The 27,860-nt window shown below is 34.6% G+C and overlaps 1 protein-coding gene across 4 annotated transcripts; it reads left to right on the top strand.

Moving 5' to 3' along the window:
• On the top strand, positions 1-27,860 carry GSL10 (glucan synthase-like 10). Of its 4 annotated transcripts, none has more exons than XR_015899031.1 (53): positions 1-175; positions 449-582; positions 983-1,188; positions 1,674-1,771; positions 2,554-2,717; positions 3,667-3,763; positions 5,130-5,240; positions 5,321-5,446; positions 6,760-6,849; positions 7,864-7,961; positions 8,052-8,169; positions 8,607-8,732; positions 9,928-10,004; positions 10,079-10,157; positions 10,993-11,115; positions 11,590-11,692; positions 11,914-12,037; positions 12,133-12,322; positions 12,449-12,501; positions 12,788-12,848; positions 12,943-13,024; positions 13,112-13,161; positions 13,735-13,821; positions 13,923-14,008; positions 14,202-14,226; positions 14,516-14,610; positions 14,720-14,801; positions 15,280-15,440; positions 15,551-15,671; positions 17,027-17,124; positions 17,223-17,313; positions 17,390-17,550; positions 17,617-17,726; positions 19,072-19,206; positions 19,410-19,478; positions 19,562-19,739; positions 19,857-19,971; positions 21,173-21,292; positions 21,687-21,802; positions 21,895-21,978; positions 22,070-22,182; positions 22,850-22,902; positions 22,977-23,153; positions 24,293-24,340; positions 24,919-25,077; positions 25,387-25,500; positions 25,576-25,664; positions 25,885-26,047; positions 26,124-26,221; positions 26,394-26,513; positions 26,778-26,828; positions 26,921-27,103; positions 27,410-27,860. XR_015899031.1 is itself a non-coding variant. In XM_088497764.1 (53 exons), the coding sequence occupies exons 3-53, from the start codon at positions 987-989 to the stop codon at positions 27,644-27,646; spliced, it is 5,712 nt and encodes a 1,903-aa protein (XP_088353890.1). In that variant the 5' UTR covers positions 1-175; positions 452-582; positions 983-986; the 3' UTR covers positions 27,647-27,860. The 4 variants fall into 4 exon arrangements, 3 of the variants coding, with proteins under 3 accessions (XP_088353890.1, XP_088353889.1, XP_088353891.1); XM_088497764.1 differs by having other exon boundaries at positions 452-582; positions 25,885-26,043; positions 26,119-26,221; XM_088497763.1 differs by having other exon boundaries at positions 25,885-26,043; positions 26,119-26,221.

Here is a 27,860-nt window from a genome sequence, read left to right as displayed (position 1 = left end):
TTTTTCTTTTTTTTTTACCCCATTTTTCTTTTCTATATCTCCGCATTTCGCATCCCTCTTCATCTTTTCAAAACGAAGAAAAGCAACACAAACCGCTTTTTCGTTCGAATCACACTAATCAGAGACCAGATTCTGCTCGTTTTCAACTCCGGACCATACCTCTAGGGTTTATCAGGTTCCTCATTTCCTCTCTCCTTCGCTTATTTTCCCTCTTATTCTGTTTACTTTTCGAGAAAATTAACCACTCCAATGGAAGTTCTTCGATCTTCACTTTTTGTTTTGTTTTATTTGTTTTGGAAATTTGGTTTCTGAAGTGTAGGAAGTCCATTTTAGGTTGAATAATGTGATCTCGTGTTTATTATTGCAATGACGGTTTATTATTGGCTATAGTTTGCTGCATCGTCTCATGTCTTTTATCTAAACATGGAATATGACCTGTATTTTGCAGTAGATTGTCTAGTGCCTACTGATTTGATGCTATAGAGCGAGCTGAATTGGATCCACTTGATTCAAGAACCGTTTCTCGTCTTTCTTATCAACTTGTTATCATTTCATGCTGTTATGAACGTCTAAGTTCCATAGGTACGAGTACTGTTAAGCTTGAGTCGTTGCATACCTTGCCGGAAGCTGGTTATTCAGTGCCAATATATAAAGAATATCGCTGTTGTTCGTAATTTCTTAATGATTGTATTGCAGAGTACTGCATTGCATTGCATTCATAGCACAAGTCATGTGCATTTATTCATTTGGTCTGTTTGTGGAGTTTGGCATCCTCCACATTTTTAAATATACAAGATAATTTTGTTTAAAGAATAAGTTAATATTGGTAAATGCTCTGCTGGGGCTCAGTGGTGACTCCCTGTCACTCTTTATATGTTAGTTTTACTTATTGTCCCCATGCTATAATGGGTTTTTTGCTCAATTTTATTTTACTTTTTCTTTAACTGTTAGTTTGTGTGGTTTCACTAAATATTATTGTTAGAAAAATGCCTCGAGTTGAGGAACTTTGGGAGCGGTTAGTACGTGCTGCATTAAGGAGGGAGAGAATTGGTGATGATGCATATGGGCGACCTGTTGGTGGAATTGCTGGGAATGTGCCATCCGCTCTTGCAAAAAACCGGGATATTGATGAAATTCTTCGAGTTGCAGACGAAATTCAAGATGATGATCCCAATGTCTCTAGAATTTGTATGTTCTTCTTCACTTACTACTTTGTATTCTTTATGCGAGTGTTCTGTTTACTTTTGTTGATATGGGTTTTTTGACATCCAATATATAGTCAGCATAATGGATATATATGTCAACAAAACAAGAAAGAGGAGAAGGAAAAGATATCCCCTTCTGTCAATCAACTCATTAGCAAACTAAGAATATTGAATAATATGAGCATGCACATAATTACCATGTGCGTATCTCTAACGATTTTAAATATTTGATTTAAAAACAAAAAGTATCTGTTACATTAATTTACACTATAAACTAGGAGTTCTAGTAATATGAGAAGGCACATTATTAACATGTGCATATTTCTATCAATGTTAAATGTTGAAAGTGTATATGTTATTTGAATTAAGATATTGTCGCTTGGGAGTGCCGATATATCCTTTAATTCGGTCATTGAAGTTCTTAAAGTTCCTAACAATTGTTCTAATGGAATCTTATTCGATTTGCAGTATGTGAGCATGCATATTCATTGTCACAAAATTTGGACCCTAACAGTGAGGGACGGGGTGTTTTACAATTTAAGACCGGTTTGATGTCTGTCATTAAGGTACATAGTATTTTTCTGATTTTCTATCTGGAATGCAAATTTTACTTAAAATACTTGTGTTGCGCATCCTGGTGTGTATGTACATGGTTTCTCAAAGCCTGTCTCTGAAAAGTTCTTGTCATTTGGCATCCTTTTGTATTTTAGGACTGGATGCACCTTTGATTTAAGTTTAATGCATAAACTTTCCTGTATAATCATTGTCAACTATTTTCTATGACAATTTTTGCTGCTTAATGAAATACTATCATGATCTTTTTACCCACACTTCTTTCTTAATTTTTTCTTCAATTTGTAATTCTTTTTAAAATTTTATGTTGTTCTTTACTTTTGCATTGTAGTTCTTTATTATTATGTGATGCGATTATTTCATGACCTACATATCTAAGCAGTAAAGTCATAGTCATTCTCTTTTTTGTGGGAGGCCTCAGAAGGTTCAATTAAACCTAAAAGTGAATTTTCTGTGCAACCTTTACTTTTTCCCCCCCCCTTTTTCCTTTTATATTCTTAAAGGACTTATTATAATAATCACATTTTTATCCCAAAAAAAATTACCATTATAAAAATTGTTTTTGAACTGGGAGGACTGCCGAAGAAGGTTCCACTTATTCCCAGAGGGAATTTTTGTGAAACCCCCTATTTTGTTCTTGTTTTCCTTTGTTATTTGTAAAGTATTCATTATCATCTTCTAATGTTTCTTTCCACCTTAGTAGACCTCTCCTATGATTCTTTTGGGTAGCTATGTTTTATTACTTTCTTATCTTCTTTTTTACTTATATTTTCAGCAAAAGCTGGCTAAACGAGAAGTTGGAACCATAGATAGAAGTCGGGATGTTGCTCGATTACAAGAGTTCTATAAGCTTTATAGAGAGAAGAATAATGTAGAGAAATTGCACGAGGAAGAGATGAAGTTGAGGGAATCTGGTGCTTTCAGCCGGGATCTTGGCGAGTATGTTTTTTGTCCAAGTAGATAGACATAACACTGATTTGGATAATCTTATGCTTTCTTTTTGCCCTCCATTGGGTCCTGCTTAATGCAATGGCATAGCTTGATTGTTGTTTTCCATATTATTACAAAGTTTGATAAGTTCCATAAATATTTTCCCCTTAGTTCAGTGAAATAGAGATGTAGATAAGGAGTATACCAAAAATTGGAATTGTTATTATTCTGCAATCAGGCATTAAGCTTATGGAGTTGAGTTTCACTTTTATTTAGTTATTACTGATTTAATATATACAGTCCGGCAAATCCTCTCAAAATTGAATTTGGAAGTCATTCATGTCTCTAATCTTACACATGAGGAGAAAGTTGAACATATATGACACAAGTTGCTTTGGTTTCAGAAGGTTGTTTAAGGGAAACTGTATCCAACTTTGGCCACTATTATGTTTGTGAAAATATGTTTTATATTTTATTTTATGTGATCTTCTATTACCGGAATAGCACAATAAATGTAACTTAGAGGTATATGTCATAATTATTGTTCATGAAGAATAGTATTTTGACTGTGAATCTGGTATCCTTGTAATCCAGATTGAATCAAATGGGGCAGCTAGTACACTGCATACACTATAGAAAATCAAAACAAAGCAAAAGATTTATCTATAAAGCATAGCTTTCTAATCTCTCAACAAGTCCGAAAGGGAAAATCCTCTATAAAGATCATGAGCTTAACACCAAATAGATGCTAAAAGTTTCCTATCTCGTACTTCTATTTCTTCCCTCCTAAGAATATTTTATTGTTTATCCAAAATGATTGATTAGGCACTACATAATACTTGGTCACTGAAACTTCAAAAACATCTTAGCTATCTATCATGGCTTTAATTTTATCATCTGAATTGTTTTGTATTGATTGTAGCTGTTTTCCTCAGTTTTGCTTTTTCTTCTTATACAGGTTGGAGCGCAAGACTGTGAAGAGGAAACGGGTTTTTGCTACCTTAAAGGTTTTGGGGACAGTACTTGAGCAGCTAACCCAAGAAATTCCAGATGAGGTTGATTTCTTGAAGTGCACAAATATATAAACGGTTAAACTGATTCTTGCCTGTGCATTGTTCTGGAAAAGATTCCTTTAATGCATGTAATGTAATATATTAATCCCTCTGGTCTGAAATTATTTGTCCACTCTTAAAATTTTATTTGGTCTCAAATAATTGCCCATTTAGAAAAAATAAGGTAAAATGAATTATTTTTTCCACTAAATGGAAATAAAGAGTAAGTATAAGAATAGAATAATTGATAAGGGTTATTTTGAATATTCAAACATTCAATTAAATTGATCTAAAGATCAAGATGTTTTTAATAATTTCTTTAATGTATATGCATAATTGTAGCTAGACAATTATCATTATAAAACCACTTATTCTGAAATCTTAAGCTGATAAGTAGAGGAATATGAATAATTATATTTCTAATATGCCCCTCATGCAATAGTGTTTTTCTTTTTTTCATTTTTGGATTTCTGTGAATTTTACATAGGCTTTTTTTCCCTTTTATCTTTTTGTTTTGCCTTATGCTTACATTTTTTCTTTTGGGTTTGACAAGGATTGAACTCTAAGACTTTTAGGTCAATATCATGAAAATAATTATTTCAAAAGCTTAAGATGATAGGAGGAGACGCATGAATAGTTATATTTCTATTACACCTCCTCACACAAGAATTCTTTTGGACTTGAAATGTGATTGTGCGTAAGCCTTATAACCATTCATATGCCTTCACATATCAGCTTAAACTTTTGGAATAAACGGTTTCATGACATAATATTAGATCTTATGACTAAAAGGTCAAGAGTTTGATTCTTGTTACGCCCAAAAAAAAAAGTGCATAAGACACAAAAAAGAAAGGAAAAAAGCTTATGCACTATTAGGCTTCAAGCCCAAAAGAGGCTTTTGCTTGTTAGAGATAGGACCATTCATGTGTCTTCTCTTATTAGTTTAAGCTTTTGGGATAAGTGGATTCATGGCGGTTATTTTGGACCAGAATTATTATTATAGTGGTACACTTGAAGCAATGATAATGTCATTTTACTTTAAGATGCATCCAATACTCTAAAAGTGAAGAATAACAGAAAGGTTTAAGTTTAGCCTTGGTTTCATTTTTCACTGTTTCTTTTCAGGTTGATAGTTGATCCTTCATCATCACATTTCACTTATTTCTTCATGAAATATTTTATATAACTAAATAAATAAATGTGTGTAGTTGGTTTAACATGGAGTTGGCTACCAAGGTATTGCAGTTAACACAGACTATCTTGGTTTGACTTTGGAAGCATCTTATGCACTCCGAAACTGTCTATTTCGATCAGAATGAAATATTTCCTAGATTTGAGCTTCCCTTCAATTGCTTTCTTTCTGTTGCAGCTCAAGCGGGTCATGGAATCAGATTCTGCATTAACGGAGGACTTGATAGCTTACAACATCATTCCCTTAGATGCTGCATCTTCAACAAATGCTATTGTTTCTTTCCCTGAGGTGATTGACTTTCTTTGTTCTAAATCGCCATTTTTTGTGAATTCGTGTCTGTTTATTACCTAAAGAAATTTTTTTACTAGGTTCAAGCAGCAGTGTCAGCCTTAAGATATTTTTCTGGCTTGCCAGAGTTGCCTAGGGAAGCCTTCACTTCTTCTACAAGGAATGCTGACATGCTTGACTTTTTGCAGTATACTTTTGGATTTCAGGTCTGTATATCAGGGTTTCTATGTGGTTCCAAGTCGAGATTGATATGCTTCTCTCTGTTTTTCACATTCTTCCCTGTACTTAAACTAATTTATCTTTCTGATATTTTCTGAAACTTAATTGTTTTATTTTTTAGAAAAATATTAATATTTCATGTTCATCACTAATCCTTGAATATTTATACATTTAGCTTGGGATTTACTTTGCATACTCTTGTTTCAAATTTGATGTAATCCTCATTGTCTCCCTTTTGGTTCTCTGCAACAATAGGAAGATGTCTATTCCTTCAATTAGAGGTTTCCTAATAGAAAGATTTTGCTTTTTTTTAGGTCTTGCCAACAAGTGACCTAAGAGTACTAATTAAGTATATTTTTAATAGAACACACAAAATTTTTAAGTTCCCAATGCATTGATTGAATTGGTAATACATTGGAAGCGTCAAAACTTTTTATTTTAACTCTCTTAGCCAATGCTCATAGGGTTCTCTTTAGCTAAATCCTTATTTTTAATGGAAAATGAACAAGAACATTGACAAATGAATTAAAAAGGCCCATTCTCTAATTCTCGTGTCTCTAATAAAGTGAAAGTTCCATCTCAAATAATTTTCTTGAATAGAATGAAAGGTTTCTCTTGGGCAGATTATGTAAAGTAGAGAAATTATATAAGCTGGTAAAATCTTTAAAGTAAGGAACATCCTCCACCTAAAAATTCCCCCAAATCTTGAAACACAAAATTCCAAGCCAAAAGAAACATGAAACTTGAGAATAAATTTTAAAGGACTAGAGTTAGTAGTAGAATATGATGGGTCAGCATCCCATCTATGATGGGCTAGACCATATTTAATGTCATAAACCACTTGTCTCAAAAGTTTGAGCTTTAATGGTTATGTATCTAACACGGTGCTCTCACTCAAGAGTCTCTTTTTCCTTGCATGAATTTTGCACAGTATTTTTTCCCCTTTTTAATGTCTTAAAAATTTTTTCTTTTGAAATCATCAACAAGGATTGAACTATAGACCTTTAGGTCATAGAAGCTCTAATACTGTGTCGTGAAATCACTTGTTCCAAAAGTTTAAGCTGATAGGATAAGGTGCATGAATATGACTTCAATTACTTGGATCATTTTTCAGAAATTCCTAAAGCAAGGAAATTTATTTATGCTGTAAAAACTCTTAATTTAAATAGAGTTCTTCTGACAATTGTAGTTCTCTGCTGCCTTTTGGATTTTGTACTTTATCTTCATTTTCATTAATTTTGTTTGTTCTAATTTATTTGATGTTCTGAAGCCTCAAATAACTATCATTTGTTGCTGGCAGAAAGATAATGTATCTAATCAGCGCGAGCACATAGTCCACCTTCTTGCGAATGAGCAATCTCGGCTTCGAATTCCAGATGCAACTGATCCTGTAATTCTTTGTTTCTTTTAGATGTCAGAGTTGTATTATGTTATTTCATTGAAATTGATTAAACTGTTCATTAGTCCATATTTAACTCCTAAAGTTTCCCAAGGTAAACAGTTGTGTGTGTAAAAATAGAGATATGCAATTCTAAAGGATATGAACTAGGAATTTGTGTAATAAGGCTGGCTGAAGCAACACTATTTCCATTTGTTAATTATTACTTCATTTAGTAGATCTATGCAATGACAAGTCAAATTTTGAAAGTATAGTGAATGCCTGATTTTTATTGGTGCGTTTGAAGAAGCATTCCCTTTCCCACATTTTAATGGTGCTCAGATCAGTGTAATAATCAATGTTGTCATTGTTCAGTTTCTGCTGTTCTCTATTGTCTTTAAGCTGGAATATTAGAACTTTGAGAAGTCTCCAGTTTTTCAATACTTCAGATACGATTACTTTCTTAGCTTCTTTGTGGTGTTCTGCAAATGGTCTTTTGAAATGTCTTTCTTTGGTAGATACATAGAGAGGTTGTCTTATTAGATGTATCAATCTTTTAGTAGCTATTTTGTTTTCTTTTTTCTTATATCCTGATGGATACCTTATATTCTATCTCTGGTTAATCTTTCATTTCTCATTAAGAAGAAAAAATTATTAATACATCAACATACTACACATTGTCCGCTATCTCTTCTGCTTGATGATAAAGATGAAAAGGAGACACCTTTCCACTTACATTTCATGTGGGTACCTGTCAACTAGGGCCACTAACTTATGCCATCACTAATGTAAAGTAATTTACATGCCAACATTTTATGTATCATAAATATAATGTAAACTCTTGGTTATGTATCTTTATCCTGCATATCTCCCCTCACTGTTTCTGTTTTTGATTGCCACATATTACTTGTTCAGGCAATTGGGAAGTCCTTAGTGTTACTAATCTTTTATTACACTTACACTACCAACTAGAGAAGGTTCATCTGTTGGTTTCTCTTTCTCTTATGTTGTATATCTTGTTTCCAGAGATTGGATGAAGCAGCTGTGCGGCAAGTTTTCCTTAAGTCCCTTGATAATTATATAAAGTGGTGTGACTACTTATGTATTCAGCCAGTTTGGAGCAAGTAATGATACACATCTTTTGGTTTAATGTTAGTTGACTTTTTGTGGTTTACAAAGATTGTCACTAAAGGAGGTCAAATGGTTTTTCTCAGTTTGGAAGCTGTTAATAAGGAGAAGATATTGCTATATCTTTCTTTATACTTTTTAATATGGGGTGAAGCTGCCAATATCAGGTTTCTTCCAGAATGTTTGTGCTACATATTCCATCATGTAAGTTAATTGGATGAAGTCTGAGTGAAAGCTCTTTTTTATTGGCTCTGTAAAGTTTCTTATTAATCTACTGATGTTTTGTAAACCATTGCCAAGTAATAGGATTATTTATTAATTTCAAGTCTCCAACATTCTAGTGAACAGGAGGATGTGAAGTTTCTCTTATTAGTTATATTAATCATAATTTGACTCCATAATTGCTCTGAGGATGTTGTGATGTTGCTGGAGCTCCTAAATTGCCATTCATACGTTGAAATTCTGTGATTTTGTTCCTAACGAATCTTCTTATTTACTTAACTTTTATTTGGTATACTGCATATATTCTGCCTCCCCCCCTCCCCCTCCTTTCATAATGATTTTACCAAGTAGGGTTTATGGTTTGTCTATGTTGTTTTCCCTGTTATCTGGAGCCTGATAATTTCTTAATTGATATCCAGATGGTTAGAGAGATGGATGAGATATTAAGACAACATGTTGCCCAGCCAGCTAAGAGTTGCACCTCTGAGAATGGTGTCTCATTTCTTGATAAAGTTATCTTTCCTCTTTATGATGTTGTTAATGCAGTAAGTTTACCACTATTCTATGTGTACTTTTAGTTTCTTAAACTTTACGAAATACAAAAACGGGAAAAAGCTGTGCAGATTGCTAGTAGATCGTAACCAGAATATTTGGTTGTGGGTACTGACTGGGTACTATTGATGACATTAAAAAGGATGCTTACCCTATAAAACATGGTCTAAAATCTCTGATGAGAAGTGTCATTGTTGAGCTGAAAATTCTGTTGAGACCTTGTAATAGTTTGAGTTGCACAGTTCCCGTTTTTTATTTTCAATAAAAAATTTAATACAGCCTAGAAAAATTATGCATTTTCTCACTAGATATACATGGACGAAATAAGGTCACTGTTTTCTATTTTAAATCTGATCCATCACATAGTGTTTTGTGAAATTTTACATTGACTGCCAATAGCTTAACACAATCTCCTCTTTTATTTGTGTTTGGGACTGACTATGTTAAGCTTTTAATGACAATATTTCTCATAAATGAGGAAGTTAAAAATTTGGTGTGATTGGTAAGATGTTTTCACTCTAACTTTCTCTCTCACTCTCTACCTTCTCTTCTCTCTCCTCTCTCAACTTCTCAAACTATAATAAAGATGAAAATAGGAAATGGTTCCCTCTTCACGGGGAAACCACACAGTATCTTGGAATTTTGAGTTGTCAAAATTGTAGAAAATTATTTATTTATGCAAGTTTTTGTGATTTGAAAATTATTAGATGCATTTTGATGTGTCCTATGTCGTTGGTCAGTTTGTCCGGTTTTAGCCAAGAAGTTTTAGAAACAGGATGATAATGTCAATAACTACCTCACCGAAAAACTTTATTGGGTCTAGCTAAGGTATTTGGTGAATGTTGTTAAAGTGTTAAGAAATTTTAGCAAGTTGCACTGATCATGTGCCTTAAATTATAACCAAGGTATTATAACTAAGGCGTTCTATGTAATTGTGGATCAGGAGTTGTGCAGGAAAATATTCATGACTGTTTGTTCCAACCATTTAAATAAAGAACAAAAGATGCATAGTGTATTATTTTATTTTCACTTCTCTCCTTGGGTTTTTGAACGGCAATAGTTAATGTCTTGGTTATGTTGTTTTTCTTTTATAATTGGAGAAATGCTTTTCAACTGGAATTTAGGTAGATTATCTCTCTCTTTTTTTTTCCTTTAGGAATTCATCACTAATTTTACATGGAATTTTAGGAAGCTGGTAACAATGATAATGGGAAGGCACCTCATTCATCCTGGAGAAATTATGATGATTTTAACGAGTACTTCTGGTAAGGAGTCGTCAGTGAGTGTCAAATGATTATTCTGTTGTTTCTTATTCATTAATCTGATCCCCATTTTTTAGGTCACTTCATTGCTTTGAGCTTAGTTGGCCTTGGCGCACAAGCTCTTCATTTTTCCAAAAGCCACTGCCTAAATCAAAGGTTTGTGTGGTTTCCATTGACATGCTATAGTAGTGTTAAAATACGGCAATTCAATACTTAGTATCTGCTTTATGAACAATATTCCTGCCTGCACTTATTTTTAAAAAGGTGTCTGCTAGTAGTTCTCGGCATTCTAGTGCTAGCAAGATATAATAATGGTGGGCTGTGATACCGGATGAGGACGAGAAAGACAGAAAGTAGGTTTTATTGCCTCTAGCAGTAGCATAACTTAAATGTATGGTGGAACCTATACATGGTGAAATGAAACTTAATCTTTTGATCTAAATCAGAATCAGTGGATTGAACCACAACTAATTTGATTTATAAATTGGGCCAATTTGTTAGAGGGCTATAGCTCTATTTGTGCCATTTTCCGCCACATTTTATTTACAAGACTCATCTTGACCTTGCATAAGAGGGTTATTACATTTGAAACAATTCGTGTTCTCTATCTAATAGCTTAAGCTTTTATGAAAAAGAAAAAGAAAAAGAAATTGATCATATTTTACTGGAGCCTCTTTGGCCAAATGGTCCAGAGTTTGGTTGTTGTTACCCTGTGTTGTGCAAATAAAAGTTAATCAGAAGGTAAGATGAGGCATTGCATTGTTTGCTCTTGACGTACAGTGGGACCATGTATACTATTAGATATAAGCGTTTCATATATTTCTACTTAACAATATAAGTTTTTTTAGTGAAAGTTAGGTTGAGCCAAGCATTGATTACATAATGAAACTTAGTATATGATCTGATTCTTGAAAACTGATCATTATCATAATTTTATTTTATTTTTGGGTAAATCCTTGTTGATCTATTTATTTGTATTTTTAACTTTCAGAAAATGCTTATATCTGGTGGAAGTCAGCATCGAGGGAAAACATCTTTTGTGGAGCATCGGACCTTTTTTCATCTCTATCACAGCTTCCACCGTTTGTGGATATTTCTTTTCATGATGTTTCAGGTTTAATTAAACATTCAGTGTATTTTTTATTATTATTATTTTTTTATATATGCCACTATTTGGGATATTTGGGTAGAATACAACCTATGCACCTTTAATGATAGATTCTCAGGAAAAGTTAGTGTTTGGGATAAATTTAGGAGTTTAACATCATGTAAGGCATATAAACTTTTCAGAGGACTTTCTCTCTCAGACACGTTGAGAGATTGCAAAGCTACTATCCGTTGATGTTGTGGCTTTCTTAGTTTTTCTTTTGGTTGGGGTGGATCTTATTTACTCCTTTTCTTTCGTATTTGTTTTCCTCTTTACCTTAATGAAATTTCTTTTGTTATAAAAATTGCTCCTTTAAATACAAAATTCTCTTTTCTCCTTTCACATTTTGGATAATATCATATTATTTGGCATATACTTTCATGGTCTATTAGCCTTTCTTTTTTCATTGTGCTAATTTTCAACTTAATTCTTAATGTTTAGGGTCTAACCATTCTTGCCTTCAATGATGAAAATCTTAATGCGAAGACTTTGCGAGAGGTTCTTAGTCTTGGACCAACATTTGTTGTGATGAAGTTTCTAGAGAGTATGTATTTATTTTGTGAGGTTATGCTATATTTTAAGTTATGGATTTGTAACTGTTCTGTTCTGCTGAACTTCTTGATCTAAATACCAAGTTATTTGTGGGCTTGTTCCACTAAAATAGTTTCTTACTAGTACTTTATTATTATACGGAAAGGAATTTCATTAAGTAGAGGAGAAGGCCTTAATATATTATTTCATCCTTTCATCTCTTCATTACTTTAGGTGTTCTGGATGTTTTGATGATGTATGGTGCATATTCAACAACAAGGGGTCTAGCTGTGTCCCGAATATTTCTACGTTTTCTTTGGTTCAGCCTTGCTTCAGTTTTCATTACCTTCCTTTATGTGTATGTATGCCCTCAATTATGTTATTGTTCTTTATCTGGTTTTATGATTTTTCTTTGAAGTCTGGATTGTCTGAAGTGATCATATCTCACTGCAGTAAAGCACTCATGGAAGAGAATAAAAGAAATGGAAATTCAGCTTTTTACAAATTGTATGTGTTTGTCATTGGGATTTATGCCGGTGTCCAATTTTTCATTGGTTTTCTCATGCGGATACCTGCAATGCATCAGCTTACAAATCAATGCGACCGATGGTCTGTAATTCGCTTTGTGAAATGGATGCGCCAGGTTTAATGTGCTCAGCTGCTTTAGTTTCGGCGATCATATTTCTTAATATTATGTTAAATATCTTGTTGAGTCATTCTGACTGTTGGTTTGTGTTTTCTTTTTGGGGTGTTCTGTGAACTTCTTAAGGAACGCCATTATGTTGGGCGAGGAATGTATGAAAGGACTACAGATTTCATAAAGTACACACTCGAATTCCATTATATGCTATAGTCTTACTTTAGAACACTGGGAATTTATAGTTCTTGCATCCACATCTCAACATTTTCCTGTCAAAAAAAAATAAAAATAAAAGAATTATTTTTATTAAGATGAAAAACTAGAATACAAAGATATGGGGCACAAGCAATTCTTTCTTAATGACATAAACTAACAAACGTGGAAATTATATCTCGGGGAGATTACTCTTGGTAGTTATATTCAAATCTAGGTCATGTTCTTTACTTGGTAGTTATATTCTCCTTTCAGGTATCTGCTATTTTGGCTTATTATTTTGAGTGGAAAGTTCTCGTTCGCATACTTTCTCCAGGTTTGTCCTCCTTGTCTAGATAGCTACACATGTGTGCTTGCATGCATCCATTTGTTCTATATACTATTTTGCCTTAAATTTTTGTGGTTTCTAGATCAAGCCCCTGGTGAAGCCAACAAGGGAGATAATAAAACAGGATAATATAGAATATTCTTGGCATGATTTTGTCTCTAAAAGTAAGCAATGACTTGATTTTTTTTCTTTTGTCGTCTTGTTTCCTGGTTGATTCTATCAGTTACTTAAAAGAGCCTTTGTTTGTTCAGATAATCATAATGCATTGACAGTTGCTAGCTTATGGGCTCCGGTGTTTGCTGTAAGTTCATGCCTGTTTCTGTTTGTTCTCTTTTTCGCTTGAATTTATCTTGCAAGTTGTTGTTAAGGATAAAGTATGATTTTGCTTATCAAATCACTTGATAACTCAGACACTTGCTTTGGTGTAGCCAGCCTCAAAGTAGGGCTCCAATCCTCCTTACTCTGCAATTCTTCACTCTAATATGCTCTCATAGGCTTTCTAGAAACACCCCATGAAAATTTTCTTGTACTTCCTAGTGTTGACCCTGGTACACTTGTGCTGATTACTAACAGTTTGTGGTACTATATAGTTTGAGTGTCCAAAAAAGAGTGAAACTGAGTGAAACCTCGTGAAAATCTAAGTACTGAGGAGAGATATAAGAGAGATGAGAGGAATATTCTGAAAGAAATTCAGTATGATTGCATGTCTTATTATTACAATCAAATCTCTGGTCATGTACTGATTTGTTAGAAATGTGTTTTCCTATTACATAATTTATAACTTGTACCCCAAGTTTTACACAATATTCTATTTTGTATCCCTTTTATTTCTTTTCACCCACATTGTCCAATTTATCGATTCCCATTTTTTCAGATCTATCTATTAGATCTTCAAGTTTTTTACACACTTGTATCTGCTATCTGGGGATTCTTGCTTGGGGCAAGAGATCGTCTAGGAGAGGTATGTGATTTTTTGGGTATTGAAGTTGTTATTAATATCTGTTACTCTTGCAATTTGTTGGGTCTGTGTGTATGTAATTTCCCCCCTTTGTCTGGCAACAGATTAGGTCACTTGAAGCACTACACAAACTTTTTGAGCAGTTTCCTAGAGCTTTTATGGACACCCTTCATGTTCCTTTATCCAACAGGTGCTGTTTCTGGCCGTGAACTCTCTTTTTTTTGTTGGGGGGGGGGGGGGATTGGAAGATAGTTGTCCGTGTATGTTTTCTTTTTCTATCATAGTTGTTTAAGTTACATCTCCATTTTGGGTTTTTGCCCCCGCTGTGTTGTCATATTCTTTATATCTACTCATACATTTCTCGATCATTTACATATTTTCAGGGGCTCCCGCCAGTCAACTTCTCAGGTCAGCCATTTGCTTTGGGGAAAGGAAAATAAAATTTGTTCACAACATATTACTGTTTGCTGGTTACTAACTAATCACATATCTTTTGTACTGACTACAACACTGCCATCATTGCATTTTGGGGGGATCGAGCAATTTTATTGATATAAAGAAATTTAATAACATTATACTAACTTAGTACAATGTCTCTAAAAAACATTTTCCATCGATCTGATGTCTTGATAAAGATTAGTCGAGTCCTTTTGATGTTCAACAATTTCTTCTTACTCAATTGTTCTTTCATCTAAAGGCTGTGGAGAAGCAAAAGTTTGATGCTGCTCGGTTTTCGCCATTTTGGAATGAGATCATAACAAATCTAAGGGAGGAAGATTATATAACTGACTTGTTAGTCTTTCAGCTATTATATATTTTTCTTGGCTTTTCTTGTATTTAGCATTTTTCTTTTCTAATTATCAGATTCTAATACATGTATGTTGTTCTCCCTTGCTTGCAGTGAAATGGAGTTGCTTTTAATGCCTAGAAACTCGGGGGATCTTCCTTTGGTTCAGTGGCCACTTTTCCTACTTGCAAGCAAGGTAGTTCCAGATATTGTATTCATGTTTTTCTATTTGTGAATTGGAAGACCATTTTTCCGAGTTTTTCATGCAGTTTTAAATATTTTCGCTCTACAGTTGTCATGACAGCTTATAGGCAACTTTATAAATGATTTTGAAATTCAATAATTATTATAGGGCCTAGAATTATTTGCAGAAGGAAAAAGCTCAATTTTATCATTTGGGTTGTGTTGGACCTATGTAATGTGGATGTAATCTGGCTAGTCGCCAGAAACTAATAATTTGAATCCTCCCACAATCCTTGCCGCAATTCTTGCCATGTCATATTTGTAACCTTCATGCCCTTGAGAATCCAATGAAATTGAACAACTTGAACAGAAAAGAACTGTTTGATTCTGATAATCATGTATTGCATTACCATGAAAGATTTAGTACTAACTGTTATCGTTCTGTTTAGATTCTTTGATTTGGTCTTTACTTCTTGTGCATGATTATGTAGATATTTTTGGCTAAGGATATTGCTACTGAGAATAGAGACACTCAGTATGAGCTTTGGGATAGGATTTCAAGAGATGACTATATGAAATATGCTGTTCAGGAGTGTTACTATGCTATTAAACTCATTTTAACAGAAATATTAGATGAAGTGGGAAGGATGTGGTGAGTAAGCTGTTATATTGAAGCACATGAAACCTTTGTGATGAACTTTATTGTTGATATTTATTGATTTTTGGTTGTTTTTTCCTGCACAATTATTTCCACTATACCAGGGTTGAAAGGATATATGGGGATATTAATGCAAGTATCGATAATGGGAATATTCATGCAGATTTCCAGTTAAACAAGATGGCTCTTGTGATATCAAGAGTAACTGCTTTGATGGGGATTCTGGTTAGCATCTAATATTTTATTGCACTATTTTATAAATGATCACATCGCCATATCTTCTGTTTTAGTCAACAAAATTTTGATATGCTGCATATTCTTTCTTTGTATGCTTTTCAACTTTAATTTGTTCATCTTGTATCTAATCTTTATTCTGAAATTCCTTTTTTCCCTTAATCCGTAACGCTAACCCTTCATAAGCATCTTCTCTGTCTTGATGGATTTCTTCTTTATAACAAGAGGATTAAACCTTTTTTTAAAGGTATTATAGACCTTTCAGGAGACATTGTTTTATGACATCTGTGTTTTTTTTTTTCTATTGAAGTACTGTAATGAATTGTCATTGCTGTCTGTGAAATTCACATGGATTTGAAGGAAAACTATGCATTTTGTTGTGATTAATGACTGCCTTGCTCTTGTGGTGTTTTTTTTTTTTTAAATTTATTTCTTCTGCAGAACTCCTAATCCTTACTTTTGTAGCACTGCTCTTTCTTTACAATGCTGCCCTTCTAGAGAAAAGGGATGTGGAAGGCAATAAAATTATTGCGACTTTAGATATTTCTTGTTCTTTGGGGAATGTGGTTGGGATAGAAAGCTTGCATCTTCCATACCATATTGTTGCTTTGCATATGTTCTATGCTAATATTGTGGCTTCTCTTGTTATGAACATGGTTGTTTAGTGGAAACAATTTAGAGGATATGATTATTTCTATATAGTAACTCTAGCTTCTATTGTTTCTCTTTAGAAAGAAACATCCAGTGCAGGTTTTTCCTGCTGAATATATTATTTGAGTTGAATGCTAGAAATAATGCTTCTTTATTCATCTATACTTATGACAGTAGCATGCTTTTTTTGAATATTTATGGGTCGAAACTGTAAATTCCATATTAAATTTCTCCAGCTGTTTCATTGATATGATACGTTTGTTCTTTATATCTGTGTTAAATCCCAGATTATATTTCATTCTCTTAGTACCCTCTATATAACTTGCCTCTGGAGTTGTCATTGTTTCTACATCATATGATGCACCTGGATTGGAACTTTGTGCATGTTCTTTGATAATACTGAGGATTCTCTGTTGTGGGGAACCCGAGTTATAGGATATGGTTTTCCCTACCTGGTATTAACTATTATCTCTTGTTTCTTGTGTTTCTTCTATTGAAGAAATTGCCTGGTGCAATTTTTGTTCCTGCTGAATATATTAATAGAGTGAGGCTTCAAATGATGGTTCTGTATTCATCTTTTTGGCAGTAGAGTTGCATTTTTTTGGGATTCGCATCTGATATATCCATTCTCTTCCTAGTGTCTTCTATGTTATTTACTTAACATTTTGACTTGCTATTGTTTTTACTTCGTGTAGAAAGAGACTGAAACACCTGAACTGGAAAGAGGTGCAGTTAGGGCTGTTCAGGATCTGTATGATGTTGTGCGATATGATGTGCTTCATATAAATCTGAGGTCTGTCTCTGGTGTTGTCGAACACTGATAATTTTTGAAATAGCACTGCTCCCTTTCCACCAGTGAGATGATTTAATGTTATTTTCTTATTTATATAGGGAGAACTATGATACATGGAATTTGCTGACCAAAGCTAGGGATGAAGGGCGGTTGTTTGCAAAGTTGAAGTGGCCCAAGAATACTGACTTAGTATGTTATTATCATATGTTTTTGTATCGTTGTGTTAATACCTAGTCTATGAATTAGCTAACTATAGTATATGCAGAGATTGCAAGTCAAACGATTATATTCTCTGTTGACCATTAAAGAATCCGCGTCAAGCATACCCAAAAATCTTGAAGCCAGACGAAGGCTAGAGTTCTTCACAAATTCACTTTTTATGAAGATGCCTCGTACAAAGCCAGTTCGAGAGATGTTGTCCTTCAGGTAACCCTTTTATCTTGGAAGACATCATTCCACTTGTTTGTGTACTTATATCTTCCGTTTTTGCAGTGTTTTCACCCCTTATTATTCCGAGATTGTGCTTTATAGCATGGCTGAACTCCTAAAGAAAAATGAAGATGGCATATCAACTCTGTTCTATCTTCAGAAAATTTATCCAGGTATTCCTCACTCCATTTTGATTCTATTAAGAATACAAGATTATAAGTATATTATGGATAGGTACCTCAATATCTTTTGTTATATGATGTTATTTTTGCATTAGAATAATTTATTTGCTGTAAGATGTTATATAATATGTATAATTTTAAAAACTATGTAGTTAATTAAATGTTGAGTTGACCCCGGTTTGACCTGGTTTTTTGGGTTAATTTAAGAAATTTTAAGATAGGCCCAGGTCTAGCTGAATCTTGCCCTGGCCCCGGTCCTGGCCATGTGCAACCCCTAATTATGGAAACTAATTGGCTTGACACTATTTCTGCTTGCACTTATGGAATACCTTCAGGCAACCATAAGGCTAGTTCAGTTATTTTAAGCTAAAATCAGACCAGTTGAAAAGCACGAAGTTGTTTCCCCACAAGTTAATGGTTCATTATATTAAGAAAGAAATGACGAAGAAATTGGTAGTGATGTAACCATAGGCTTCAAGCTGGATGGATGAAATTGGGCTAATATGCATCCTTTTCTTGTTAGGAGAAGCGCTTCAAGTCCAGTGTTATAATGGTGAAAGAATAATAACCAAACTTCAAAAAAAAAAAAAAAATGAGGGGGGAGGGGGGGGGCATATTTTACAAGGCTAAATGTTGGACAGTCAAAACTAAGTAACAAGGAAATAGGTTTATGTCATTGGAAAAAAAATAGTAGGATCTCACGTTATGTGGGTTGGATATTTGTGGAGAAGGCTTATAGAAGTGTAGGTAAGGACAGAAAATCAGATGGAGTGTGTTCATATAGACCATTGGTGGTCTGAAGATAAAGATAGACACTATGGGGACATCTAATCCGCTTAGTAGGACAAGGTTTAGTTGTTGTGGCTATCTGGTTGTCATTGTAGGCTCTCTGGATTATCTTCACGCCGGCTTTGTTTACATAAAATTTGTTGTTATTTGATAGGAAACAGATTTAGGGCTGGTTTATAGTGAAGGGATAAGTTGGGATCAGGAAGGAGGGGCTGCCAGGCTGCAGTCTGGAGGAACAGCAGCTGAATTTTTTAAAAACTGCTTAATCAGTTAGGACTGGTGTTTGAAAGTTTGAGAAAATTGGTTAGAAGGTTGCTAAAAGTGTGAGCAGTACAAATAGGAAGAGTGAGATCAATAATCTTATATCTCTATCCATTTATTTGTACCAGAATCCCTCAGAACCAGAAATTATCCCAATTGTACTTAATGTTCTCAATACATTGTCAAGGATACCTGATTCAGTACACACAGTTCCTACAATTCTTCCTGTATCTTATACCAGTTTTAACAGTATTGATCAATATGTAATTCTCATAATTCTCTGCAGACGAGTGGAAAAACTTTCTAGCCCGAATCCGCCATGATGAAAATGCTCCTGACACAGAGCTTTTTGATAGTGCTAATGATATCCTTGAATTGCGTTTTTGGGCTTCATATCGTGGACAAACACTGGCCAGAACTGGTAATTTTCGACAATGATTTTTATTGTGCCTTCTTAGCTGATGTTTTAATTTCTTGTCATATTCAATATTTGAAATTTGTTTGCTGCATTTGATCGATTTTCTTTTAGAAGGGTATTTTACATTCTATTGGATTATATTGAATACTGCATTTAATGTTTCAAATCTTGATCATTCTCTGTTCTTTCTTGTTTCAAATTTACAGTTCGGGGGATGATGTATTACAGGAAAGCTCTTATGCTTCAGACATATTTGGAGAGGTTAACGGTTGGAGGTAAGTTCATAAGACTCCTTCATATGTTCTTTATATGCATGCTAGTAATTTTTCATCTTTTTCTCTTTCTTTTTACAATTTAGATTTGGAGGCTCCAGCTAGTTCTGATGAACTGTCTGATACACGTGGGTTTGATTTGTCCCCTGAAGCACGTGCTCAGGCAGATCTTAAGTTCACTTATGTTGTGACATGTCAAATTTATGGTAAGCAGAAAGAAGAGCAAAAGCCTGAGGCTGCTGATGTTGCTTTACTTATGCAAAGGTTAGTTCAATTTCACTAATCAACTTGTATTAGCAATTAACTACTTCATTGTCTTAATTATTCAAGTTGCATAGTTCTCTAGCTCAGTATCTAATTTGTAATTCTTCATGCCCTTAGAAATGAAGCTCTTCGTGTTGCTTTCATTGACACTGTTGAAACTTTAAGAGATGGAAAAGTAAACACTGAGTACTACTCAAAGCTGGTGAAAGCTGATGTCAATGGGAAAGACAAGGTGCCATTCTTCTGTACCTTCCGTCTTATTTAGTGTCTTTTGTTCTTGTTTTTTGCTGGTATCTACCTTCTCTATTTTCTAGCAACCTTATCATCAGCATTAATTCCCCCCATTCCGAGTACAAGGGTGAATTTTCAATCACTTGATTTTTCACTACTTATTGTATGTCTTCTTAAACCAAACCTTTATTGTTATTAATTGCATGGAAGCAGTTACATTTTCCCTCCTAAAATTATCGATTAGATTGTTGGAAAACTTAATTGAAGCTACTATTTTCCAAGGTCCAAACTTGGTTGGTCTGTTTGTGCTTGCACATTTCAAATGGTTTTGATTGAACCATATAGTTGATGGATTTGACATCTAATCATATCATTTCATTTTTTATTTTATCTTTTATCTATGAAGCTTCTGCATAATTTCCTTCAGATTTCTATGGCATCTTTTATTATTGTCATTCACTTCAAACAATTAAATATATCTTTTCCCTGTTTCTTTTACATATAGAAAACCCTGAACTACCTATCCCTAAAAATAGCATGTATTGAACACCAGAAGAAAACCACAAGAATGATTCTATTGTATAACAAATTCAGGTTGGAGGAATCTCGCTTCAAGATGCAAGCATTTTGTCATGAAACCATCTCTTCTGAAAACTTAAGCTGTTAGATAGAGACATATAAATGGTTATACATCTAGCACATTTGTTTCAAACCAGGCTGTAAAACCCCAAAAGCAGAACACTGTCACCAATCTTTATGTTGTAGAATGAGTTTGTTAGAATCAGAAAACTTTATACAAACAGAATTAAGTCCCACAAAATTTTAAAACTGTACATATATATTGATTGGCGGTGTTTGCTTGCTAGTGCTTTGCAACTTATGGCTGCTGTGTATTAACTACCCACTTTTAGATTCACTGATTTTAATGATAAAAATTGGTAAAAAAAGAAAATAAATAAATAAATAATAATTATATAATGTTTTCATGTGTAATGTATGAAATGCATAAACCTAAAATAGTTGGTCTATATCTATCTGTTTAGTTCAAAATGTCAGAAAATTTACTTGCACAAATTAGCATTTGTGGCTTTCAAGTATACTCTTCTGTATTTCATCTATTCTTAGGCTACTTTCATGATGTTACTCTCTTTAATGAATTACACCACTTTGTGTAGTTTTACTTAATTGAGCATTTATCACAGGAAATATACTCGGTAAAATTACCTGGGAATCCCAAAATTGGAGAAGGGAAGCCTGAGAATCAAAACCATGCAATCATATTTACTCGGGGAAATGCAATCCAGACAATTGACATGAATCAGGTGATAAAGTGTTTTTACATTTGTCTCTAATTCATTTGATTCATCTAAAAAATTTGTGAAGCCTTTATAATCTAGTTTGAATTTCTGCACCCTCCTAAACTGTCCTGTGTTGTGTGCCATACTTTCCTGTAAGATTAGCCACTGCACTAAGATTAAGAATCCCCCCCCCCCCCCCCCTCTCTCTCTTCTTCTTCTCCTCTTCTATTCTCTCTCCTCCTCTCCCCAACACCATAATAAAACTCTTCGTATCCTAGAAAACGGTTAGTTTTATTTTGGTTACTCTTTTCACATATTGTGCAAATAAACTTATGTTGATAATTTTCTTGTTTTGTAATTAATGTAAAATTTATTTGCTTTCCCTTAAGTTTGTGATGTTTAGTGAGTTTTGTTATAGGATAACTACTTTGAGGAGGCTCTAAAAATGAGGAATCTACTTGAAGAGTTTCACTCTGATCATGGACTTCGTCCTCCAACCATACTTGGTGTTAGGGAGCATGTATTTACTGGAAGGTATGTGTGGCATAAAACGTGATATAGTGTGTTTATTTGGCTTAAATTTTAATACTTACAGCTTCTAGTAACTTACCTATATTTGCATACAGTGTCTCATCATTGGCCTCATTTATGTCTAACCAAGAAACCAGTTTTGTGACTTTGGGTCAGCGTGTTTTAGCAAATCCTTTGAAGTAAGCCAATTTTACATTTTTTTTTCAGTTGATATCTTTTACAAGTTCCATTCTATTTAGATATAAAATATGCTAATTATGATATGCTCAGGGTTCGTATGCATTATGGTCATCCTGATGTCTTCGATAGAGTCTTCCACATAACCCGTGGTGGTATCAGCAAGGCTTCTCGTGTTATAAACATAAGTGAAGATATCTACGCAGGTGTGGCTTTTTGTTTCTGCTTATTTGGCTGTTTCTGTTGATGGAACAATGTTTGCAGTGTTGTAGGTGCTCTTCTAGGTGCTGCAAGTTTGTTTTGCGAACCTATCTATTAGAATTCAACGACAAATGTTGGATCTGAATTATGATTTTGCCATTATGAGAGATTGATAGTGTTGAGAGAATATATAGGGGGCATTATTTTACTGTGTAAGCTACATCAAGGGCCAAATCCAATATAGTGGAGACACAGCTGTCACTAACAATTGCTTTAATTACTCACTACTCTTAATACTTTATTACTATTTTTTTATGACCTGTCATAAAATTATTACTATTGAAAAAACAACTTCCAATTTACATATTTTTTTGTATAGTAGGCAGAGTAAGAGATTCTAGGCTTTATTAACCCTGTGAAATGATCTTGAAAAGTAGTTGTTGATGGTTTGAAGATCTGTTGGATCTTGTATTCTACTTATGGTAGTGTTAAGATGATTTTTGTTTGTCTGCATGAGTGAAAACTGCAGGCATGGTGGGAATTCTGCTTTGAACCCAAAGCAGAGATGACATGTATCACGTCGTTCTAATTGCATGAGAATTTCTTGACTCCCCCCCCCCCTCCCCCAAAAAAAATTTTCTGTTCATTTTCTTGATTATTGTTAATATGCAGGATTCAATTCTACCTTGCGTCAAGGAAATGTTACCCATCATGAATATATTCAGGTGAGGCATGTTCGTTTATCACAATGTTGTATGAGTATCAATAATAAACCCTGTTCTAAGAGTAAAAATTACAGGTCGGCAAGGGAAGGGATGTTGGACTCAATCAAATTGCAGTATTTGAAGGGAAAGTTTCTGGTGGTAATGGTGAACAAGTTCTCAGTCGGGATGTGTACAGACTTGGGCAACTTCTCGATTTCTTCCGGATGATGTCCTTCTATTTTACAACAGTTGGATACTACTTTTGTACCATGGTATGCCATTTGTTTTTAACTATTTTAAGTATTGATTGGCCAATTATTTTATAATTGTTTATAATGGAGGTTAGAAGTCAATAAAGTGGCATGATGAAGACCCCATGACTCTGTACTGATAAATATTAATAAAACCAATTCTACGACCTAGTAGTATAACAGTGAGTCTAGACTACCTCCCTGCACAGCATGTTAGTTGAGGCTAGACAGAAAGAACACAACAATAAAGTTTATTATAGGCTTTAAGACTCACAGGCCATAGTTGTTGATATTCCCAAGCTTGTTACTAATAAAGCCAAAAGACTTGGTAGACAAACTCAAAAGTTGATGAAGTAATTACCACGTGTATCCTATTACAATTACTTCTGAGATGTAACTTGATCATTCAATGGAGCACAATCCTCCTAAGTGCCTATGACTATAAAAGAATTTACTAGTGATAATTCGTAGATCTTATACATATGCTTAAAGGCTTGTTTGGAAGAAATGGTGTAAGAGGGCAAGGTGTGGAGTCGTGCAGCCAGGTTGTCAAATATGTGTTGGAAGATTGTTTTGAAGGGGTGGCAGGGGACATGGAAGCCCTCCCTTGCCTTTGCAAACAATGAAAATAACGACCCCGTCAGAGACAAGATGCAAAGCACTCCCTTCTCCACCCAGCTTCCAAACAAGAGAGAGATTTCTCACCGACTCCTCCCCTTTTTACTTGTCATCAATGAATTTTCCCTCCCACCTCAGAAAATCTCCCAAACATATCCTAAGGTGGTTTATGTAAAGAAAACCAGAAGCAGGCAAAGAGGCTCATGACAAAATTAGGCAAATGGGATATTTTATTTTTGTTTACCAGGGGATAGAAGACAAGCTACCGGGACTTTACGAGTCTAGCAGAGACTTTAAAACAAGGCCTTACACTCATTCTATTTATGCATATCATGGAATGAAAATTTTCGTGCCTTATATAGAATTATTCTCACCTGCACACTTATATACCAACACCTAACCTTCATTCTGTTTATGCATATCATGAAATGAAATTATTCATGCCTTATTTATAATCATCCTCGCCTTTGCACTACATCAACTCATACCTGAACTATTCCACTTCTGAAGGATTTCCTCCCCTTTTCTTGGTCATCTTGCAGTTAACTGTGCTGACTGTATACATCTTTCTTTATGGGAAAGCATATCTGGTAAGTTGGATTTCATTAATTTTTTACTGTTGTAAATTTTTGCATGATTTCTTGATTACACCTAGTGGTGGTGGTGGTTGTGTTTGCTCTTGTTCATGTTGCGTGTGATTCTGTTTCATGATAATTTGTGCAAATTCTGTATTCATTGTGATCTTTATGACTAAGGTTGGTCTTAAATGTGAGATAATATTACATTGCTCTTAACTTGTTTGCTGGTGGGGTTCTTTCGCCAAGTTTTCAAATGCAAAATAACAAAACTCATCTAAAATTGCAAAGCATACACAAGTTTAGGTGAACTTAATAGTATAGTTCTTGTAAAATCCTAAACTCAATTGAGTCCCTAAACTTGCAAGCTATTTGTAAGAGGTCACAAATTAATTCAAGTGCTTGATAACCTTGTTCAAACTTTTCCTTTTACTGATAAATGAGAATGTTGCACAAGCTAAGGGTTCAAGAACATAATTAGAGCAGCTACTTACAATGAATATTGGCAAATACATATGGCTAGTGTTTTGTTCTGCGGATCTTTCACTTTGACTTTTCTTCTATTATATCAATTAAGTGAAATCTGTCTCCAGGCACTATCTGGTGTTGGCGAAACCATTGAAGAAAGGGCCAGGATAATGAAGAATGCTGCCCTGACTGCTGCATTGAATACACAGTTTCTCTTTCAGATTGGTGTCTTCACAGCCGTGCCAATGGTCCTGGGCTTCATTCTTGAACAAGGCTTCTTGAGGGTAAGTGTATATTGCCAGCTACTTGCAAATAATGTGAAATCCATGCCTGTGTGCACACGTTTTTTGCCGTGCGTATCTCTAGATTTGAGATAGGGCAGCTTGGTGTATCCAGGTTTTGTCCCTTCTCAGGAAGTGTTATTTTTGTAAGGCAGTAACTTCCCATACATGTTTCACAAGGCAAGATTTGGAAACCAGATGTTTGCTCAACTCCCATCATAGCTGTTGCCTTTAATGCTCCTTTCTTTTGGGGGAGGGGGAATAAATTTCTTCCTTTTTTGATTTGGTCTTTCAATTTTGATTGCTTTGCAGGCTGTTGTCAGTTTTGTCACAATGCAGTTCCAGCTGTGCTCTGTTTTTTTCACATTTTCATTGGGTACCAAAACTCACTATTTTGGTCGGACCATTCTCCATGGTGGTGCTAGGGTTTGTCTGCCTACCTTATCATGTATCTTTTTCTATTAACTCTTTTCGACTGCTAATATATTCATTTGTGAACAGTATCAAGCAACTGGCCGCGGGTTTGTTGTCCGCCATATCAAATTTTCAGAGAATTACAGACTTTACTCTCGTAGTCATTTCGTTAAAGCGTGAGGCTCCTTTAACTCAGAAGGCATTGCATAAGTGAAATATCTACATGTAATTTTGTGATTGAAAGTGACGCAGATATCTAAGATCCTCAAATAAAAGTTGAAATTTGATTCCTTTGACAGATTAAGTTTCCCGAATTCCAAAGAATTTCATTACACACAATCTGCAATTCATATCCCTCTCTATCCCATAAGCATGCTAATTCGTCTTCTTCTTCAGGCTGGAAGTTGTGCTTCTGTTGATTGTATATCTTGCTTATGGGTATAATAATGGAGGTGCAGTCTCATACATTCTTCTGACAGTAAGCAGTTGGTTTATGGCTCTGTCCTGGTTATTTGCTCCCTATTTATTCAACCCGTCTGGATTTGAGTGGCAAAAGTAAGTATTATCTTTGTAATCTCTCTGGCATTGGTTTCAGTTTTACTGATTCAGCCTCTTGTGGTGTCATTTAAGGGTAGTGGAAGACTTCAGAGATTGGACAAATTGGCTGCTTTACAGAGGTGGCATTGGTGTCAAGGGAGAAGAAAGCTGGGAAGCTTGGTGGGATGAAGAACTGGTATTGAATATATAACTAGTCATTTTTAAAATTGTTTGCATCTCTATTTGTATCTATAGACTCTAGCTGGTCCATCAAACTTCACTTCCTCCTTACCCTAATATTAGAGTTAAGTTTTCTTTATTCAGTGATATTTTCCACTTATAGTTTTCATAAATTATCATGTCAACAGGCCCATATCAAGAGTTTTGGTTCAAGGATAGCAGAGACCATCCTGAGTCTAAGATTTTTCATCTTCCAGTATGGCATTGTGTACAAGCTTAATGTGCAAGGATCAGATACTTCATTGAGGGTATAACAAACTAGGAGGACAACTCTTCCCTCTTATCTTATTTTGAGTGTTTTAAAATTTCAACATGAAAAGTTAATCAAGTTTGCATAGTTACAACTCCATTTGCAGTTTTTTTGGTTCTTGTTATACGCTTTATTGTTTTTATCTTCACTGATAGAACTTATGCAGGCAGTTTGATGTACTAAAGAAAAACTTTTAAACATATTTACTTGTATTCAATGAGCTCCCAGTCAACTAATCAATCAGGTTTGGTATTTTGGATAGGTTTATGGCCTGTCATGGGTGGTGTTGGCCGTGCTTATATTGCTTTTCAAGGTGCGAAAATGTATTGCCTGTGGTATATAGCGTGTGTATCAGTAACTTTGCATCTTCATTCCTGAGGTTGGCCTTGTATTGTTATTCTATAGGTATTTACCTTCAGTCAGAAGATATCAGTCAATTTCCAGCTTTTGTTACGCTTTATACAAGGAGTCTCCCTCTTGTTGGCACTGGCTGGTATAGCCGTTGCAGTTGCATTGACAAAGTTGTCCATACCTGACATATTTGCTTCGATATTGGCATTTATTCCCACCGGATGGGGAATTCTTTCTGTGAGTTCTCTTTTTCCTGATCTTCATGTCTTAACTTTCTTTTATACTTGTCAGACAGAGATACTTGCATGATCTCCTACTTAGATTGAGTGGACATAACTCAAAAGGAGAATGATATATCTTGTTCCATACAGGGATTGATTGTTAATCTTATCCATTTTAACCATTTCTTTTGACTAAAACAGTACCACTGTCCAAACAAAGCTCACTGAATTGAGGAGATAATGTATGAAATGGTTTTAATAATTATTTCGTTTTGTAGTACTACTATTTGATTTTTCTACGTTGGTTCATGTCCATGTGTAGATTGCTGCTGCTTGGAAGCCTGTGATGAAGAAGCTGGGACTATGGAAATCCGTTCGATCAATTGCTCGCCTGTATGATGCTGGCATGGGAATGATTATCTTTATACCCATTGCATTCTTTTCATGGTTCCCATTTGTATCAACATTCCAAACTCGCCTCATGTTTAACCAAGCCTTTAGCAGAGGTCTAGAAATTTCCCTTATCCTTGCCGGGAACAATCCCAATACTGGGATATAGTTGTACCTGTTCTTGTACTTAGAGCTTATGTCTTACCCCCCACAGATGAGTATTGTTGAAGGGAGGTCATAGTTTGTATATTTCCTCGTAGGATGTTTAGATTTCCCGTAGGTATCTTCATTTTGTATCATCATTTCTTCTAGTGTATGTCATTTAAATCGTTTGAAGTATCGTTGAAACAAATATCCGCAAATCTCAGTTTTGACTTTCGTTA

The sequence above is a fragment of the Arachis ipaensis genome, chromosome B9 (assembly GCF_059453495.1).
Source record: "Arachis ipaensis isolate K30076 ecotype BB chromosome B9, ASM5945349v1, whole genome shotgun sequence".
In the NCBI taxonomy this organism is placed as follows: domain Eukaryota; kingdom Viridiplantae; phylum Streptophyta; class Magnoliopsida; order Fabales; family Fabaceae; genus Arachis; species Arachis ipaensis.
Note: the sequence above shows the minus strand (reverse complement) of the source record. Positions and strands in the feature narration are given on the sequence as shown.

Excerpts from the sequence above, each read along its gene's own strand:
- GSL10 (XM_088497764.1), top strand. The coding sequence starts at position 987 with ATGCCTCGAGTTGAGGAACTTTGGGAGCGGTTAGTACGTGCTGCATTA. Across the intron at positions 14,611-14,719 it reads GAAGATTATATAACTGACTT|TGAAATGGAGTTGCTTTTAA; the intron begins GTTAGTCTTTCA and ends CCTTGCTTGCAG. Across the intron at positions 24,341-24,918 it reads TTTATGGGAAAGCATATCTG|GCACTATCTGGTGTTGGCGA; the intron begins GTAAGTTGGATT and ends ATCTGTCTCCAG.